Source organism: Brachyistius frenatus, unplaced genomic scaffold (genome assembly GCF_029030835.1).
Source record: "Brachyistius frenatus isolate BFR_SWC_R1_liver_20210118 unplaced genomic scaffold, ASM2903083v1 Contig_1, whole genome shotgun sequence".
Classification (NCBI taxonomy): Eukaryota; Metazoa; Chordata; class Actinopteri; family Embiotocidae; genus Brachyistius; species Brachyistius frenatus.
The window spans coordinates 6,729,122-6,749,353 of record NW_027210600.1 but is presented as its reverse complement, the minus strand read 5'-3'; the positions used below and the strand labels follow the sequence as shown (position 1 = coordinate 6,749,353).

General features: G+C 40.3%; 4 protein-coding genes across 4 annotated transcripts in view; 1 reads left to right on the top strand and 3 right to left on the bottom strand.

The window, feature by feature from the left end:
- inppl1a (inositol polyphosphate phosphatase-like 1a) overlaps positions 1-4,108 on the bottom strand; it is a 29,217-nt gene extending 25,109 nt beyond the window's left edge. Inside the window, 1 exon segment of the mRNA XM_069717030.1 lies at positions 3,699-4,108. Coding sequence (XP_069573131.1) covers positions 3,699-3,871 — 173 coding nt within the window. The 5' untranslated portion in view covers positions 3,872-4,108.
- A 4,185-nt stretch (positions 4,109-8,293) lies between these two features.
- folr (folate receptor) lies at positions 8,294-9,746 on the bottom strand. The gene is made up of 4 exons (XM_069717260.1): positions 9,618-9,746; positions 9,238-9,426; positions 8,816-8,951; positions 8,294-8,598 (listed from the first exon to the last, which is right to left on the bottom strand). Exons 1-4 carry the CDS (start codon positions 9,744-9,746, stop codon positions 8,324-8,326), a joined length of 729 nt encoding a protein of 242 aa, XP_069573361.1. The 3' UTR covers positions 8,294-8,323.
- A 4,103-nt stretch (positions 9,747-13,849) lies between these two features.
- anapc15 (anaphase promoting complex subunit 15) lies at positions 13,850-16,259 on the top strand. Its single transcript, XM_069691283.1, has 5 exons — positions 13,850-13,932; positions 14,169-14,290; positions 14,376-14,435; positions 14,725-14,865; positions 15,074-16,259. The coding sequence occupies exons 2-5, from the start codon at positions 14,171-14,173 to the stop codon at positions 15,119-15,121; spliced, it is 369 nt and encodes a 122-aa protein (XP_069547384.1). The 5' UTR covers positions 13,850-13,932; positions 14,169-14,170; the 3' UTR covers positions 15,122-16,259.
- A 1,686-nt stretch (positions 16,260-17,945) lies between these two features.
- tomt (transmembrane O-methyltransferase) lies at positions 17,946-19,438 on the bottom strand. The gene is made up of 4 exons (XM_069719420.1): positions 19,177-19,438; positions 18,837-19,033; positions 18,521-18,643; positions 17,946-18,143 (listed from the first exon to the last, which is right to left on the bottom strand). The coding sequence occupies exons 1-4, from the start codon at positions 19,436-19,438 to the stop codon at positions 17,946-17,948; spliced, it is 780 nt and encodes a 259-aa protein (XP_069575521.1).
- Between the last annotated feature and the right edge of the window lie 794 nt (positions 19,439-20,232).

Below are 20,232 nucleotides of genomic sequence, written 5' to 3'. Positions count from 1 at the left end.
ACACTACAGTGTTTGCAAGGATTTTTTTTTTTTTAAAGACCCCCTCCAATGAAAACCAAGCTTGTAACTTTGTTAAAATGTCCCTGTGATGTTTTTTTTATAAGCAACAAAAAATATAATGTGCGCAATCAACAGTCAAAGCCGTGACGGAGCATTTCTGTCTAGGAACTGCAGTGACAGTGTGACGGTCTCAAAAACACAGATTCAGACAGCCAGTGTTTATACATCACAAACTCGAGGAAAAAAAATCCAGTCAACTTGCGGGGTGGGTGGAGACCACGGCTCGGACTATTTGCATATTGATAGATGTGACTGTGTGATGAATGACAGCAAAGGTGTCGAGTTCCTGGATGGATGGAAATATTTTTTTTTTCCCTGGAAAAATAGCACTAAATAAGTAATTCTAATGAAAAGACAACAATGACTTTTCAGTAGTTCTAAAGAACAGTGTCATGCTGAGGAGGCTATAAGAGGAAATGATAATCAACATGAAGAGGACCTGCTTTAAATATCAGTCTCAAGCCTCCAGCATGCCACACTGGGCATGTGACCAAAACCAAAGTGCCTTTCAGTTGTTGAAACATTTTCACTCCTCTGGGGAATCAGATTTTACTTCCTGGAAATTAAGTTTTTTTTGTACCCAAATAAATAACTCGCAAGGCGACAAATACTTGTGTTGTCTGACTATATAATATTTTCCTTGTTAGCTTCAGGGACTGTTGGAAAATGATGGGTCATCCCTGTTCCCAAAAAGATAATTTATGAAGGTACACGACCTACGTGACCTGTGACTGGGCATGAAGATGGGGAAAAACTCTCATACTTAGTTATATAATGTTCCGTTCCCTCTCATTGTAAATATATTATCTTTTATTTTATAAACTTTTAGTCTAAGATCATTTAAAATATTGGTATTATTGGTTTTACTATTACTTTTTCACTACATTTGAAGTGTCGCAATGTCAGCTTGATAGTCATCTGTAAAGCATTTCTAATTGTGCAGTCATGGTGCAGTCATGGTGCAGCAAACTGGCATAATCAATGCAATGTACATAATCAATGTGGTATTGATCTTTGACTTTAGCCTGGAGCCTGAACTTCTGAGAAGGGATTAAATTACAAGAACTGTCTCAAGCGCAAATCATAGAATTGAACAACTAGTTTACATAATCTCCGATATCACTGAAATCCAATTATTTAAAAACTGCATACACACTGCAAGGTGGAAATGGTTTCTGTGGCTGTTGAATTATAAATTACAATACACACTACAAAAATATAAATCTCGATTTAATTTATTCTCTCTCCCTTTCTTTGTGTCAGAGTAAGGTTAATGAATAACAAATTGTGCCTCAACTACTTCCTATAATCACAGAAAAAGAAGGAAATGACGGGTAAATAAGAGCACTTGTGAAATGTTCACCTTTTAATATCAGAGCAGATTCAGTCCAGTTTAATGCCTTCATCATCCATGACTGCAATAAAGTAACTGACAAAAAGTTACAGTAAAGGTGACCGTGGTTATGTTTAGATTTTTACTGCAGGCAAAACGTCTCGGTAAAAAGCAGGAAGATTGTTAGTGAAGCACATTTTGGCTGAAGTCTGTTCAGGACGTATTTCAGCGAAAATGAAAGAAAGTCTCTGAGATGAAAGTCACTGATGTGAAAGGTGAGAGGTGAGAGGAAGGGAGAGGTGGAGGCAGGAATGAATCCGGAAACAAATGATGCATGGATGTCAGGACAGTCGTTGGTCACAGAGTGACCTACTGAATGACTAGTGAATCCAGCTCTGCATGAAAAATGGATATAGGGACCACTGTTTGTCCTCGACGGTATATTTTCAAAAGGCCAGTGACAAGCAGATACTGTATGTTTTTAAAAGGAGGGTGGAGATACTTGACAAAACTATACTATATTTTAAATGGCAGAGCTCAGACAACACTATAGGTGTATTGGGACCGAAACAAAATATTATTTTCATTATCTAATAATCTGTCCGTTATTTTCGCAATTAATCGATGAGCGGTTTGGTCTTTAAAATGGTAAAAAAAAAAAAAAAAAAAAAATGTTGACTAGTGTTTCCCAAAGCCCAAAGTGTAGCCTCAAATGTCTTTGTCCTGACCAACAGTCCACAACCAAAAGATATTCAGTTTATCATCATATCACAAAAAATTATTTCATTTATGAAGCTAGAATAAAAAATGTCTAATACTTTTTAAATAAATAAAAAAATTACTCAAAACGGCAAATCTAATATAAAAATAATAGGCAATACATTTTCGGTCTGTTAACAAATCTATTCATCAAGTAGTCATTGCAGCTCTAATATGTAGCTACAATTCCTCAGAGCCCAAGAAGATGTTTTGTCTGATCAACAAGCCAAAGTCCAAAAGCATTCAGTTTACAATGAAGTAAAACAGAAAAAAGCAGCAAATCCTTTGAGAGGAGGTGCAGGAATTAGTGATTATTAGAGATCATTATAACAGTTGCAAATTACTTTTCTGTTGGTCATTTATTGGCCAATTGTCTCAGTAGCCATCTATTAAATCTTTAATCTAGGTTATGTGTTTGCATATTCACACAAATACATTGTACATAAATGATCCACTGCTGGTGTGTGTGTGTGTGTGTGTGTGTGCGTAAACACACACACACACTGAACCCAGCATGAGGTAAACCATCAGATAGGGGATGTAGGTCGAGTCAATGTCAGAGTACTGTGTCACATGGCCTTTTATTCCCTTCATTTGAGCAATCTGTAGTCGCCCGTGTATCTGTTTAACTTTGTGTGGGTGTTGGGGGACGTAGAAGTCACTTGTAAAACTAGAAATGACCAAAATTCCCTTTTCCACGGTTTATTTGACTTGTCTGAGTCACCGTCATGTGTACACAGCAGTGTCAGCCGTCTGTCTGTGCGGAAGCTTCATCATCTGCTTGTGAGGTACAAAGATATATTTCTTTTACAATTGTCAAACTGTCTGGTTGAACAAGGAGGTGGCCGGTAGAAAAGTCTCCCTTGCGTAATGAAGGATGGCTGTTTTATCTCCTATTTTAGCAGAAGAGATGCCAGATCCTCTGAAGAGAGATGGCCTGAACTTTCCTGACAGCACAGATTGTTGTAATTTCATGAAGATAGTATGTGTAACTCCTCGGCTGCAATGATCTTATTATGAGCTTCAAATTAAAACATCAGCCAAGCCTCACCAGCCCATAGATGCTTATATTTACCTCCGGGACCACTCAGTTTATGATGCCACTGCTCACAACCCGCAGGCTGATTGCAGCAGCGTTGCCCTGTAAAAGAGAAAAAGCGGCGCTGCAGGCAACCACATCAGACACAAGACAGACAGGGACAGCCCTTAAAGCTGTGTGCCATGCTGGAGGTTCACTGCTGGGCAGACACACAGTCTCTCTCCCACTCACTGCCCTCCAGGAGAAAGTAAACAAATGCCTGCAAACTTTTTAAACACTTTCTGACGCAGGCTTCAACTACAATTTGATCACATCGGTTGGCCAATGGTGCCAGTTTGCAGCTGCATAAGAGTTTAGGTCACACTTTTGAAAGTTTTGCAGGATAATAACAGACTTCAACGTCTTCAACACAGAAACCCCAGACCCGCTGAAGGCGTGTGTGCTAGCAGTTAATCACCATTAAAGCTAAAACAAAGGATAACAAAGCGCAACGATGGAGTTACTTACAGTACACACAAGGCGTAAGCCCCGTTCACGCTCTCGCTGTCCCGCACCAGGAAGCTGCCGTCTCTCCCAGCCCGGGCGAGCAGCTCCTCGGCCGCGGCTCGACTCAGGTCCCGGTGATACCACATCGGTGGTGCGGGGCCCAACGGAGAAACCCCACCACCACCCCCGGCCATGGCCACAGCCCTTCAAACCGGGTTCAACTCGAGCTGCTTCTCGTCTTCTCCGTAAAACTTCCCAGTCCTCCTCCAGACCAGAATAAAAGAGGACCGGAGACTTGGGAGGAAAAGGAGCGTTTTTCCAACCGAAGTCCGGAGGCGCCAAACGACCGACGGCGGCGCTACAAGTTGTTAATTCGTGAAGTTATGCCGTTTGCGGCAGTTCCTGAAAGGCTCACCACCCTCCTCCTTCACTTCCCAGTCCCACGGAAATCAGGCTATGTAAATCCACACAGGAGACCCGGGCAGCAACAGGGGGGGACGAGTTCTGCCAACACCGACCGTGTCAAAATAAAGCTCTTCCTGTTGGGATTTTCAAAATAAAACAAGTCGTTCAGAAATTTACACGGAGATACTTTATTGGAAGGGTACAGTCAGCTGAAGTTTGTTTTCTGTCATGTCTGCCTGTAGTTAACTTGACAGAGAAGGAGGGCTTGATGGATAGTGATGGATAAATAGAGAAAGCAAGAGGAAGAAGCAGGGATAGAGACCAAGTAAAGAAATGGACAAACAGATCAAAGGATAGAAACACGTGTGACCTGCTTTCATTTTATACAACTTTACACTTTTTCTCCACTACAAGAGAAATACTGTCCTTTTTACTCCACTCCATGCAGTATACCTTAAACCTTGAATTGCCTGAACTATCCAACAGAGTTTTATTATCGATTAATCCGTGCATTATTTTCCTGACTAATCAATTAGCTGTTTGGTCTTTAAAATGTCACAAAATAGTGGAAAATGCAGACCAGTGTTTCTCAAAGCCCAGGGTGCAAACTAAAATGTGTTGTTTTGTCCTGACCAACAGTCCACAGCCAAACTATTTCAGTTTATTGTCATGGAGGAATAAAGGAAGCAGAAAATATTTAGATTGACAAAGCTGGAATCACAGAAGTCAACATGATTAATCAAATATCAAAATACTTGGGAAATAATGTTCTGTTGATCAAATAATCATTTCTACAACAGTATACTGCTATAACAGTTCAAACTAGCTGCATCTTGATCACCTGCCAGATTAAAACACTTTGTACACTTCATGTGTCTAAAATAACCATCCAATAATATGAAGAAAGGGGCATAAGTTTAGTTTTCTATTTTGCTATAGTAGACACCAAGTATTTTCCACAATCCTGTGAATGGGCTCAGGTTCCTGTGGTTTTATAGCTTGAAGTACACCACTTAGCATTTTCTAGCCACTCATAAAGTTTTCATTCATATGGATAAAAAGATACCAATGTGAACGAAAATCCATTTTCCTACTCTTGTATCGTGGCTCAAAGTTTAAGCCTACATGGTCAAAGCCTTCACTAATGCCAGAGGACTTTTCTCTTTGGACATCATGACCTGCAGCCACTGTGGAGGCCAGGCTGCAGTCATTTCTCAACACAAGCTCCAATCGAGTTATGCAAGCCTTTTCTTTTCCAGACTACACACACACACACACACACACACACACACACACACACACACACACACACACACACACACACACACACACACACACACACACACACACACACACACACACACACACACAGACTGTCCACCTAGGAGCCACACTGACAAACCACAGAAAACAAGCAAGCCAGCGTTTAGAGATCGCCACTCAGTATTCTGATTTAGGCCTTTTTTCAGCCCACAAAGAGTCTGACTCCTAAAATGTGGTATGGATACACACACGTACAAAGTAAGAGAGGAGTAAAATGAGAGAGAGAGAAAGAGAGAGAGAGAGTTGGGTAGGGTGGTGTGTGCTGCCAATGACCTCAGAAAAGTTGAGTATTAATAGCTGCAGGGACAGCAGCCATCCCAACACTATTTCTGGTTATGGCATCACACTGTGTCTGTCTGAGTTGACTGTAAAAGACTGTATGGGTTAACAATATGTCTAAAAATACTATGTCAGCAAAATAATTAGTTCTTTTCCAGTCTAGTTTTTCTATTAGTTCTAGTCTTTTACATCTTACCATAACTGTTTGCTGCCATTGTCACAAAACAATGAACAGCATATTGACAGTTTCTTAGAAAACTTTTGTTCATGTAAGTTAAGCCTGAGGGTGAGGCCATAGGACATGTTGTTACCCACAATATTGTGTTTTTTTTAATTTTTTATTACAGTTACATCCCTGTATTGAGGCCTGACTGCACTGTATGGATATCTCACAGTCACCTATCATAACCTTTAGCACATAATGTCACATTTTTTATGTTTCTGACTCGTGAACATTGTGTTTATCAACAACCAAGAAGCAATAATATCTGAAAAGGTGTCTCCTGAAGTTTATTGGTGGAATTTGTGGTCTGTTTTTGTATCACTATTGTAGAAACCAATCTCTTTTCAGTTTCACTTTCTTTCTTGACTGCGTTTGATGATATTTAATGAAAATCATTCTACTCTGTCTGAGCAATGTTTTCTGTTCCACTCGCTGTCACACAACCCCGAAGCAGAATATTTCCCATCCATGCTATTAGTTGGCAAGATTTTATTTTCATTAAATGCTGTTCCTTTTTTCTCCAACCCTTTCTTCCAGATCTTAACTTGACTTCCACAGCTAACTGCTGTTTCTTAATGATGTTTCAGACAGTCAAAAATGCAAGCTGGAAATGCTTTGATATGTTTTATAGCCTTCCCCTGTTTTGTAGGCATCAATTAGCTTTGTTTCAGCCAGTTGCTCAGGGATTGTTTGTTTTTTGTGCTTGGTTTTTTTTGGGATTTTTAAAGTGCATGAAATAAAAAGCAAGAGTGCATGATGGGGTTTTATTCTCTTTTGTTCACTTAAAAAAAAAAGTGTAATTTGTAGAGGGGTGCTCAAATTTCTGTCATTTACCCAGGTTAAGTACTATTGTATTCTCCTTTGCATTTATCGGCACATTGTTATTTTTGAAAAAAAAACTGTTGGCCCTGTATTACTGGACTTTACCATACAATGCTGTTTCTGTTCAGGTATGAGAGTTTTGTGCATGTAGTTTATGTAGAGAGAGGAGATAGGAAACACTAAGCTGAAATTCACAGGTTAAATTTGAAATGCTGAATGATACAGGAAGGATGTTATCATCAGCCTCAGAAACAGAACAACACTTTGACGTGTCGGATGTCTGCCAGAAGGACACGGGCTAATTTTCAAAACATTAAGATACTGGTGACTGCAGGAGTTACCAGGCCTTTATTATGAAAGTACAAAGTCCACAAAGTATACAAAATATAAGTGAGACTTATCTTTGATCAGCCAAGGCCCTCTACGTTCACATATCATAGATAAACCAGCAAACCAACAAGACATATTCAAATGATCATATTAGACTCCTTCTCCTCACACACACACACACACACACACACACACACACACACACACACACACACACACACACACACACTGATGATGAATCAATACAGAAACGCACATACACATAGGGGGAGACAGAGACATGAACACACTATCAATCTGTTTTTCTCTTCTTTTTCCCTCTATCTGTCACTAACAAACACACACACACACACACACACACACACACACACACACACACACACACACACACACACACACACACACACACACACACATGGGGGACTGGAACCCTGTAATTAGGAAGCAGTGGAGCCCACTAACCACTAGCTGGCCCAGAGTGCTCATGTGATCGCTGGGGCCCAGTGTAGAGAAACGTTTTCCCTCAGAGCCAGATCCTGGGTCAGTTTTCCAGTTTCTGCACTGGTGGTTGAGGTTGTGAAAGGGTTATTAAACTGATCCATAGTCTGCACTTAAAATGTCAGCCCAGAGAAGTAATACAGTATGTGGCACGTCCCTTCATGGCTTGTACACATGCACAATTTATTTTAGTTTTTTTCCTTGTTCCACAGACTTTGAATCTGCAAACCTTTCAGATTAAATTACCGTCCTGCCTTGCCTTTGGATGCTTCCATGTTGGTAATGAAGTTATAATTTTGTTATTTATTAAATTTATGTCTTTAATGTTTTTTATCTTAGAAGACAAAAGCAATATGTCCTTTCTCTAGTAAGGAGCACAGACAGTTGCTGCTTCGATGACGACTGTAAATTAAATCATGTGTTTGGTGGTTATGAACCTTTTTTGCAGAAAACATAGAAGATCCAAATGATCAAATTTAAATTACCTTTAATATTAGTACTTCAGTTTACATGCCAGGACAGGGGCTTTCCCAAAAGCAAACTTTCCTGGTATATTTTCAAGCAGGTGCTTTAAAAATGTTAAAAGACAGGACAGAAATGTTTTCTTCAGGTGTTGAGTTGTCAAGATAAAATATGATGCATTTCTTTTTTGTATCATCACTGGAGATCCACTAGGAGGCTCAATGACTCAAAGCACCAGAAGATTATTGGAAATCAGTTTTATTGGTAGCTCCGAGGTGATGCAGGGTAAGTCAAGGACACTCTTCTAGTACATCATTCCAGAGAAGGATGTGACAGCCAGAAAGAGCAGTATTGTCGGGGCAACGGTCTGGCGTTGCTGTGCGTTTTTGATGTAGTACTCGGCTACCTTCCTGTTGGGGTTTTCCCCAGTGAACCAGAGCTGCATGCAGCGGCCGGTGGATTTGATATGGGTGGTGTAAAGGTAGGAGTTGGACCAGATTTGTTCACACATGGATTTGGGTGTGGGGTAAACTTCGGTCCAATTCCTGCACTTGCTGTCTTTAGGACATCTGTTAAAACCTGTGAGAGAGGAAGGGACGCCAAACACAAGTTAAGCAATTGATATTAATTAACCCCCAAGCGGCAAAAAAAATTAAGTGGAAGATCTCAAAATATCTTTATTAGTGAATCTGTGTATGGTGTTGTGTGCACATAGTCCTAAATCTGCATGTGCCCCCCGGTATGCGTATGCAGTGATGTACACCGATGTGCATGTGTGTGTGTGTGTGTGTCTTACCTGTGCTCCAGTCCCATCCCTTGTGCCAATTAGTCTTGCAGGTAAAATCATTCTTGCAGTCTTCCCACCAACTTTCGCAGTCTTCCTTACACAGGGGCACACCCAAGATACGCTGCTTACGCCAGCCCTCATCCGCCTACACCAATAAATGACTTGTTTATATGATTCAATAATGTTAAAACACAAGTTATATATTTCCATAACTCCTTTCCCTCACAGTTGCATTACTGTGAACTGCGAAGTGGGTTGTAAAGTTGTCCACAGTTTTCACAAGTTTCTTTTAACTGGCTGGTGATTTTGTAACTGTCTGCAGTTTGTAGATTTAGCTGTCAAGACAAGCTGTTCAACCTCCTGTGCTGCCATCTAGTGTGCAAGTACACGTATACACAAGAGACTCAAGGGCACACGTGGCCAATACACACCTTTTGTATCCAGGGTCCCAAGTGTGGTGAGCACTCATAAAAGCACGTGTCTTGGATGAAATGTTTCTTGCACTGGTCGCTCATAGGACCACAGTGCTCCCAGTTGAAGTTGTACAGATAGGAGCTATCGTTGTGGGCTCCTTCGGTGGTGTTGGCCATGCAGCATGCATTGTCACGCCAGGGAGCACACTGGAAAGAGGAAGAAGAAAGCGGGATCACTTTATGATCTTCTAACCAAAAATATATATATAGTTTTAGCCCTCTTTATACATCAAGTTTCGAACAAGAACAGAAACTTTTAACATTACACCTGCTTGAACCTCCCATCATCTCATTTTGTTCTACTGTATCTCAGATGTCTGGATGTTTGCATTCATCACCTGACTGTACAGCTTTCCCTCAGGGCCAGGCTCGATTTTGTGGTGTTTGGCATCCATACACATGTTGAGTTTGTCCAGAGACAGAGCGCCACTGGAGAGGGCAAACAGCAAGGCCAAGACAGCCCACATGACTCTAGAGGAGGGAGGCATTAGTAGAAAATTCTTTGATAAAATGATTAAGAAAAGAGGAAAAATAATGGAATGGCAGACAAAATATAATACAGTCAAAGAGACCAACTTTACACACTGGCTTAAAAATAAGTTTTTCTTCTAATTTTTTTAATTTTTACCCCTCAAAAAATATTTGTGTGAAAAACTGGACATCAGAGGAGTCACAGAAATGCAAAAATATGCTACATGTGTTTTTCTTATTTAAAAGATAATTGTGTCCATTAAAGAATTGTTTCGTGTTTTTACTTTAAAGATGCTGTAAAGCAAATTCCAAGATTTGCTTCTCAATACATTATATACATGTGAAATGAGTTGCTGAAATGTGGAGTTAGACTGTTAAACAGTTTCTCACCTGTCTTGAGCTCAGTTTTTTTTTAGGCGGGGCTAAAACCTAACCTATCTACGTCACAACAACCTATCTACGTCAGATCACAGACGGTTTATATAACCTTCTGCATGGCTCCTCCTCTCACGGTGAAACGCTGTAAAAGCCTGGAGCTCATTTGCATAAGAGGTCATCCCACTGGACTTCAGTTCTACTCCTGCCACAGTCAGATTGTTATTGTACATCAGCTGGCTGCTACAGGATGTCTCCCTCCACCCGCAAGTGAATCTTTCCTGGAAGCAAGAACCTCCAAAGCAGCGCTGCATCGCTATTTAAATGTCCTATTGATGAAGAAAGGAAAAAGAGGTGGATTGATTTCGTGAAGAGCTTCGCTAAAGGAGACCTGAGGACTAACACCAACAGCCGCCTCCGCAGTGAACATTTCACGGCGGATAGTTTCAACTTCCACCGGAGACGGACCGAGTTCACAAACGCACCGCTTCTCCTGCAGCGCAGAGCCGAACCGAGTTTCACCCTCACGGCTGTTCATCGTTTTTGTACTCCGGTGTAATATTACACCGGTACCGGTCCGGATAAACGAGCCCAACTACATGTACAGGAGGCTGCAGAGAGCAGGCGGAGGAGGAGGAGGAGGAGTTGGAGGATGAGGGACATCAGTGGAAGAGAAAGACTGTCGGGTTCGACCTGAGCAGGTTCAAAGTTTGAATTGACGTGATGTAATAAATAGACATGTGATGCACTGAATTGACATATGTGATATAATGCAGCGTTGTTCATGTTGCAGTCGTTACAGAACTAAATCAACTCCTCCGCTCTTATTATCTCCACTATTGTAATGCAGGTCGTTAGAAGTAGTTGGAGAGCTCACTGTCTGCTGTCTCTGGTGTCCAGTTTTACTCCTGTTTTACAGCTCAGGGGGACAAGCTGGATTTGATTACATCTGTATGTTTCACTCATTGGACAAATATATTCCAATTCTATTGTGTTTTCACAAAGCAGGCTGCTCTGTCCACCAGAGAGACAGAGTGTCAGTGGGACATCATGCATAAAGTCACTGAGAGGTTGGATGTCTGATGGACCACTTAGTGGGGAAAAGAACTGCAGCCACAGGACTGTCATACAGGACACTGAACACCTTCCAGCGAGTGGGCGGAGCTTCAGCTCCTTCAGGACACGCCCCCCCAGTCTCAGAGCAGAGAAGACTGAGGATTTTCTCACGATTTCAAAGCCTAATTTAACAAACTTGTCCGTGTTTTTTTTCATTCAAATTTGGATGGGTAGTTAACAACCCATACTTCTGTGGTGTGATGAACTTAAAACTCATTTTCATTTCTACTTTACAGCATCTTTAAGAACTTCCAGAGCCGCATATGATTCAAAGGTGTAACGGTAAAACAAACAGAACTTAGTTACAGCAAGTGTCAACTCAACCTTTGATTTGTATTGCAGGCAGTAACTCACAATCATAATAAGTGATGGACATGTCTTAATTATGCTCCAGGTCTGATGCATTTACTGTAACCCTTTTGCAAAATCTGTGTCTAATTGTTTTGCCTTTCCCTAAATGTATTTGCTTTCTCTCTCTGACACTCTGACATTTATTATCTTCCTCATTTTTATGTGACAAAGGATGGACATGAGAAAAGTTTTATTTACTGCAAGATGGCACAACAAATTAATTATAGCTCCTGAATGCAGCAAAAAAAACAAAAAACACAGTAGAAAGCGTTGTAATGCATATAGTCTGCCAGAAAGGGAAGATTCCTTCTCTACCCCCACCATGTCATATCGTAAAGTACTCAATTTAAGAGTCATTTAATAATGTATCTTTAAGCAAGTAGAAATATTTCTATGCTGTAAGATATACTAGCTTCATCTACAGTGGAAATAGCCTCCACCTAGGAACCAATTAGAAGATTTACAAGTAATGCTAAACAAATTCGCTTTACCTTCTTTACTTCTGTGATGAGTCCTTCTTGAAGGGACGATCCTACAAATCAGTCTCCAGTCACCTCCTACACACTTCTCAAGAACAAACAAGAATTACAAAACACACATCTGTGCCCTTGTGTGTGGAAGTGTGTGAGTGGACAGTGACTGAAAACTACCGGGAGCTCTATAAAAATGAGTTCCTCGAGTCCAAAGTCTGCCTTGTGTGCATGTGCGTGATCGTGTGAGTTTTATCTTCTGTCTTGGTGTGAGGAAGGTCTTGTCTTATCTCAAGGTCAATCTAAGTGTGTGTTGTATCGGAAATGTGTACACACACACACACACACACACACACACACACACACACACACACACACACACACACACACACACACACACACACACACACACACACACACTCAGAAAATCAACCACTCAGCATGCTTGTAATGTTTAATGTTTGTTGAATCAGGAGACACTAACACAGATGCAGCAGAAACATGTCTTAACTGCCACTTTTGTATTCATCTTATTGCCGTCTTAGGTCACACTGCCATTTCACACAGAGGGAGTCATCAGGTGTGTGTGTGTGTGTGTGTGTGTGTGTGTGTGTGTGTGTGTGTGTGTGTGTGTGTGTGTGTGTGTGTGTGTGTGTGTCTTTTTTTCTACTTTAGAAATATTTGGAGAAAACAAGTCATGAACTACAACAAAGACCAAGAGCATGTCTGGGCTGATATCTATCATTTGAGCAGCTTTCTTATTGTTTGAAGAGGAGACTGTTTCGATGTACTGTTTGATTTCATTTTTATTTTTAAATCTGTCCATCAGCATCTTTTTAACTCCCCTTTGGTAGAAACGAGTTCATACATTTCCTATACAGTCTGATTATATGAAGAAAAAGTGTGGGGAAATTCCTTTACAGCAGTGGTGGAAGAAGTGTTCAGATAATCTACTTTTGTAAAAGTACCAGTAAAGCAGTGTAAAAATACTCCACTTCAAGTAAAAGCCCTGCATTAAAAAGCCTGTAAAAGTATTAGTAGCAAAATGTAGTTTAAGTATTAAAGTAAAAGTCCTGGTTTAGTCCCTCTGACTGTTATGCTATTATATATTACATCATTAGATCATTAATACTGAAGCATCAGCAAGTTACTATTGTAGCTGTTGAAGGTGGAGCTGGTGTGAACTACTTTATATTCAGTTTTATATCCAGGGACAGCACATACATCTGAGGTATCATCGGACTAATACTGGGAGATGAAAAAAATTATATTCAGTATAATTCAATATATATAGTATATACAAGACCGGTTGTATATACTATATATACTATACATTTATATATATATAAATGTATAGTCCCAAATTACATAATCTCAGGGAACTCATCATATAAAGTAGAATTCTTACAACGGTGAAAAAGAAAAAAGTTTGAATACACAAATCTGATTCCAGTTCTTGAACCTTTTCTCTTATCTTCGATTTTTGATGAGTGTTGGATCATCTGAACATTTAGCTGCTGAAGTGAAGCCATGTGAGTAGTTAAGTGAGAAAGCATTATTTGGTGGAGCTGTTAACAACTCATCTGAAATGTGACCCAGACTATCATTATTTATGCCAGAAAACACATCAGTAATCTGTATTACAATATACAGATAAGTATCATCGCTATCACACATTCTATCCAAACTTACATTATTGTTGCTGCTTCCTTTCCCCCTGCTCATGCTACCAACACGGAACCTTAGCGAAGCGGTAGTGGAAAAGAGGACTATTTATAGGTGAACACCCCCAGTTTCCGGTCAAATTTGTTTTGAATTTTTTTTGAAACCGGAGCGAGTGGTTGGCAGGGACTTATTTAATAGATAACGGGTAAGATCGCGTCTTGTATTATTTTTTTATTATGTTACAATATTTCCTTCTCGAAGACTGGCGGAGGTTGCATTAGATTTGAGAGAGTGCGTTTGAAACAGGAAGACTTAACGATGTGTTACGCTGAGTTGTCCCTGCATTAGTTCTGTGTGCTCATCTTTTTCCTTGAAGACGAGAGTTTTAACACTTGCTGGTGGACTCTGTGTTTTGTTGTTGTTGTTGTTCCTGTGTGGCAGACATGTCCACGTTGTTCCCCTCTTTGCTCCCCCGGATAACGGAGTCCCTGTGGTTTAACCTGGACCGACCGTGTGTGGATGAGACCGAGCTGCACCAGCAGGAGCAGCAGCACCAGACCTGGGTAAAACTCCTCTGCTCCCAAACCGTTTTCTTTTCTCACTTTTCATGCTCACTCTTTCAATACGTGCTATCTGTCTGTGCTTCAGTTGCAGAGCATTGCTGAGAAAGACAACAACCTGATGCCCATTGGGAAACCTATTTTTGAGGTAGCACCATAAGCATTTTGAAGGGCTAGTTCTGCTTTCATGAAGTGGGATTTCCTGCAGTAGATCTGGAGTCAGCAGGCCCTCAGCTGTACTCGGCACAGAAGCTGAGCAATGTACCGCTGTGGTTGGGGTCAGCAACAAAATGTATTTTAGGCACCTCAAAAGAATCAATATCAGTTTAAGTGTACATTATATTTAGAATATTTTAGTCTCACCTTGCCACAGGAAGAAACATGCATTTGTCACATGGTTCCCTCTGACTATGTCATCTGTATTTGCGTTGGCGTAGGCAGGATATGAAGAGGAAGAAGAAGAGGACGACGAGGACGAGGAGGACAGTGAGGAGGACTCGGAAGATGAAGAAGACATGCAGGACATGGATGAGATGAATGACTACAACGAGTCACCCGATGATGGCGAGATCAATGAGGTGCTTTCATTTATCACTTGTTTCCATGGAAGCAGAATCTTTAACTAGACCAGGCAAATGGCTTCATGCTGTTCAAAAGTGGAAAACTTGACTTACATTTTAAAAACAGTCACTAAAATATACTGAAATTAAATGTTGGGGCCTTTTTTTTTTTCTCCCCAAACAGAGAAATACTAGTCTTTAATGTGTCTCTGTTTCTTCCTGTCAGGTGGACATGGAAGGACCGGATCAAGACCAAGATCAGTGGATGATTTAAGACAATAGACAATTTAGTCTCCATCAAGCCGTCTGGTCCTGGACTTTCTTCTTAAAACATGGCTGCTGACCCTTCAGCCTGTGATACAGATATATTTTTTTATTTGTGTAAGTAGGAAAAGAATAAAGCTGAATCCACAGAGGATTCTTCAGGGGAGGTCAGCACTTTTCTCTAACTTCAAGGTGCAGCCTGTCAGTCTTGAAAGCTCTGAATGTTGTCAAACATTTCTGTGAGTGTTGCTGCCTGAGTGAGGGATGTGTGTGGAAATACTAACATGGGTACATTTAAGCGCCTGTGCACACGTTCTGATTTTGTCTTTGCCTGGTAAATATATTTAACTATTTAATCCAGCCACAGCAGCTACACACACACACACATGCACGCACACGTGTCCAGTGCTCTAAAATGGATACACAAACTCTACTGTTTTACTGTTTTATAACTATAATGTCAATCAGACACTCTTATAGTGGCAGCCAGAGACATCAGCTCAGTGATCTCACATTTAAACTTTGACCTTGTTAGATGAGCTACTAAGCGTCTCTAAATAGCTGACTAAGCGTAAACATTAGTTCAGTCAGCAAGATAATTTGTTACCTATAACAAAGACACGCAGATGCTTCACCATGTAGTCCAGTTCTGTTTCATAGCAGTGCTCTGTTGGATCTTTTGTTACAGATATCACACCTTTTAGAAGAAGATTCACAAAAACTTGTGTAATGCTGTTCTGTTCGGACAGTTGAAATGCATGTTAATATTTTGAATTATGTAAAATGGAAAAGCTGCCATCCTCACAGAAAAATGTAAACTGAAATGTCAGTACTAACAGTGTCCATCTAAATTCTCCCATGTCTATTTTACAGAATTTCTTTCTAAAATTTGATTATTTGTACTGAAATTATTTGAGGTCTTGAATATTTTTTTACAGTTATTTTGATCCAGCCTTGTTTTCTACATTTTAGTTTCTTATTAATAAATAACAAACTGTAAAATGGTAGTGAGCAGTGTGAATTTATGTTGACGAACTGTTCAGTGAGATGAAAATCAAGAAGGTAACGTGAGATACTTTGTTAAAGGCTAGTTTGAATCGGGTGTTGGTAACATTTCAGGTTTTGGTTGGGCCAGCGTCCACACTTCACTTTACTTAATTCAATATTTAATGTAATAATATTAAACACATTTGTTAAAAACTCAGCAAAATGAATTCATTTTAATTACATATTTAATATATTTCCAATAGTCCTTTCAGATTTATGCTCAAACAAACAGGCTAATGTTTTTTTAAGAGATAGGTTTCTGCTTATTAGATTTTTGACAGCAGGGAATGACAGGAGATGGTGACAAAGATTCCCAGCAAAAACAAGGTAAACATTTATTTGGATTTAGAGACTGGGGTTATGCACATAGGATTACTAACTTGGAACATGACCATTTCTTTTCCTGATACTTTTGGCCCAGGAGAGGGCTCTGGCAGTGAGCTAATTTGGAAGACACTGTTGCATTTCCTCGAATTGAGATATAATACAAATTAAAACTGCAAGCAGTGATATGCGGGCCCTTGCACGCTGCACATCGGGGATCCAGTGGGTCGGGGCCGCAGGCTCTCTGACTTTACAGCACACGAGGGTCCGCATATTCCCCCTTGCAGTTTTAAGTTTTATTATCGATCTCGTTCCTTATTCTTTAAAAAAAAAAAAAAAAAAAAAAAAGCCTTTTGAACTCATGAAAGTAGGTGCCTGACGTTTTGTAAGGTCTGGAGTATCGGTTGACCTTAAACATCAACTTCCTGTGTCACGGAGAAACGTCAAACTCAGTCGCATTGCCCTGGCTATACTATATACTATATACTATGTACAAAAATGACTTTTGGGTCACTTTTTGGACAACATGATATAGAATGACTTTTTTTTGAATATTTCGGACAACATACCATATGAAGTTTGTATCACTTTTTGGAGTATGACTTTTTTCTGAACTGAATACATGGCAGTTCTCTCATTTTTAGGCAACTGCTCTAACCACAGTGGCACCACTGTCATACTATAGCATTTCGTCCGAAATATGAAAAAAAAAAAAAGTCTGTGGTAGTTCAGACAGAAATCCAAGAAGATTTAGTCACACCCTTTATTTTTTGTATTAGGGTTTTGTTTTGTATTGTTGTTCTTTAGTTTTGTATTAGTATGACTGCAATTACAAGACAAACAGGCATACCGATCAATGAAAACTAATTATTTTGATAACTTTTAATTCCAAACATGTTAAGAGTGAACTGATTAAATTTCAAGTCGGTCCGACAAAATCTGTAGGAGGAGTTTGTTAAAGTACAACGTGTGAATCGACAAAAGTGGCGACTAAATTAAAAATGGCGGACTTCCTGTTGAGTTGACGTCATGGTGCAATGTAACTTTTTTGTACGTCTCAGTGTGATACACATGTCCACCGAATTTCGTGCATGTAGGTAAATGTAGCTGCCGGGGCATCTCTTTAGGGGACACTAGCAAGCCACTAAAATACGAAATGTTTTGCCGGGAGAGACGGGTGCAGCAACTTTCATGAGTTTTTGAGTACGATAAAGCCGCCAAACATGCAGTTGTTTACGGAGAATAATAATAATAATCGCTTGAATAACAATAGGGCTTTTGCACCATCGGTGCTCGGGCCCTAAACAGAAACTGAGTTTTGAGGTGAATGCCAGCGTCAGAGGAGAATTTACAGTTCTTATCCCAATTTTCCTTAAAAACTGTTTTGACAGTATATCATCATCCCTTGCCATTCCTAAAATGTATATTGGAGTAATCGAGTGTGACATCCCAGTCTTCGAGATCTACTTGATTCCCTGATACACCAGCTCAGCCATCCCGTCCCTGATGCCCTTGCTATACTCTAGTGTGGCCCGGTGGATCTTCCACTCATACAGGCCGCTGTTGCGAATGTGTCGGAGGAACTTTGGCGCCCCAGGAAACAGCACGTTGTCAGCCAAAATCATAGTTCCTTTTCCCAGCAGTCCACAGCCCTCCAGCATCTGTAACACACAGTAAGTAATGGAGGGAGCTGAACAGGCACCAGTGAGAAGGCGCTCAACTAAAAAATATTTGTTCAGATTCACTAAAGTGCTGCACAGAATCTTTTTAAATAAACAGTCTAAATTAAATTAAATATTATTTTCATTGCTACTTAAATAAAGGCCATTTTTACTTGACAGTGAGTAAGAAAAAACACACTCTACTTTTTAATATGTGGAGTCACTTTTATTTCATTTAGAGGCAGAATTTTGGTACTAGAGGTTACCTAAGTTTTATTTAAAAGCTCATGTTATCCACTCTGACTTTTGACTGGACAAAAAAACTCCAAAACAGAATTTCAGTTCATGTGTCCTCTCTGATTGTTTATTCTAGTTACCTGAAGGTCAGGGACGTAGCATTTCTTCCAGTGGTCCATGAAGACAAAATCCAGCCTCTCCAAATTGTAGTCGGACTGCAGCCGAGGGATCACCTCATCAGATGGATTCACAATGAGCTCCACCTGGAGAACACACAGCACTAATGTCTCAAAGGTATAGTACTCTTGATATTCATTGCAGGAAATAAAAATGTCCCAAATGAATGTAAAAACAGTAACGATGATAGCCTGTAGGTGGGTGAGGCCTACAGGACTTGAAGTGTATTGGATATTCTGTGAAATTTTGTGAATGGGTTACATGTTTCTGCTGTCTCACCGTGTCGTCGTCAAACCCTGCCAGGCGAATGATTTTCTCAGCGATAGCAGCATTCCCTTGGTCCATCTCGATGCTGTAGAGTCTGGCACCCAGCGGCAAAGACCTGGCAATCCGTATGGTGCTGTACCCACAGTGTGCACCCAGCTCCAGCACCGTCAGAGGGCTCTGCTCCATCAGCAGCCGGTCCAGGATCTTCCCTAAACACAGAGAAACCACACACACACACACACACACACACACACACACACACACACACACATATTATAAATGTGCAGTATGTGTTTAGGGATTTACACGTGTGTCACATCTCTAATAAAATCTCCCTCTCAAATTCCTTCACCTTTTTTAGGCCCAATGTTGCTGATGAACTCCACCTTGCTGCACCAGGCATCGAAGGCATCCAAGATGCTCTCTGGGTCTCCAGGGGTGGCATGAGTGATGACATACTGGTAAGCACGCTCCTCTCGGGTCAAACCGGTGACACAGTCCTTCCACATCCGGACCAGGACCGCCCGATACAATAGCACAAAGTAGTAGCGGTACCTGATAAGCAGTGTCAGCAGAAGGGGGAGGAAGGCCAAAGCAATAGCAGGTGACACCATCCTGGCTTTTACAGAAAAACACACAGACAGACACACATTGGTGGATTCAGTTGTCATATATACTCATTTACGTGTTAATAAAGTGGATGCTATGTCTTCTTTCAATTAACTTTTACGTTAATTCCAGCAATTCACTGAAAGACGTTTGATCTTTTACACTCATTACACCACCTACAACGCCACTGACTTAATGTATTTTATCTGCGATATTAGACTGTGCTACTCTGTAGTGTACAACAGCCGCATTTTCTGTCTTGTTTAAAGGTTTTTGTCATTTTCAGTACAGTATACAGATAAAAACAACTTCATCCGCCCTCAAATTAACACATTTTTAATTGTGTAAAAAGTAATTTTTTTGGTGGACCTCTTTAGGTTTGGCTTGTATATACCTCCAGGATTTCATGATCAAAGCCACAAAACTTGGCAATTATAACATTCCTATAGAAAATTGTTTTTTTTACCTAAATTTTTTTTTTTTTAACATAAACACATTTTTAGATGAATGCTAGTTTTTAGTTTTTGATTACACATGATGAGATCTATATGAAGACAGGTATCCATGCTTTAGTCCTGAGCTTGATGTGAGAGAGTGTGCTGGGCCTCTCTAGATGTTTCTACTGCCTCAGGTAACTGTAGACTCCATAAGCTCTCTGCCTCGCACTGAACAGATGCTACAACACACTATCCTCACTATCCCACAAAAACAAGACAAACTCACCCGTTCTCAAAGACGTTTGATGAAATTAGAGCTAAAGCGCTGATGACGACAAAGTTAAAGTGGCACTTCAGCTGAG

Excerpts from the sequence above, each read along its gene's own strand:
- folr (XM_069717260.1), bottom strand. The coding sequence starts at position 9,746 with ATGTGGGCTGTCTTGGCCTTGCTGTTTGCCCTCTCCAGTGGCGCTCTG. Across the intron at positions 8,952-9,237 it reads TGGGACCCTGGATACAAAAG|GCGGATGAGGGCTGGCGTAA; the intron begins GTGTGTATTGGC and ends TTATTGGTGTAG. Across the intron at positions 8,599-8,815 it reads GGGATGGGACTGGAGCACAG|GTTTTAACAGATGTCCTAAA; the intron begins GTAAGACACACA and ends CCTCTCTCACAG.
- anapc15 (XM_069691283.1), top strand. The coding sequence starts at position 14,171 with ATGTCCACGTTGTTCCCCTCTTTGCTCCCCCGGATAACGGAGTCCCTG. Across the intron at positions 14,291-14,375 it reads AGCAGCAGCACCAGACCTGG|TTGCAGAGCATTGCTGAGAA; the intron begins GTAAAACTCCTC and ends TCTGTGCTTCAG. Across the intron at positions 14,436-14,724 it reads TTGGGAAACCTATTTTTGAG|GCAGGATATGAAGAGGAAGA; the intron begins GTAGCACCATAA and ends GCGTTGGCGTAG.
- tomt (XM_069719420.1), bottom strand. The coding sequence starts at position 19,438 with ATGGTGTCACCTGCTATTGCTTTGGCCTTCCTCCCCCTTCTGCTGACA. Across the intron at positions 19,034-19,176 it reads CAACATTGGGCCTAAAAAAG|GGAAGATCCTGGACCGGCTG; the intron begins GTGAAGGAATTT and ends CTCTGTGTTTAG. Across the intron at positions 18,644-18,836 it reads CAGGGTTTGACGACGACACG|GTGGAGCTCATTGTGAATCC; the intron begins GTGAGACAGCAG and ends TGTGTTCTCCAG.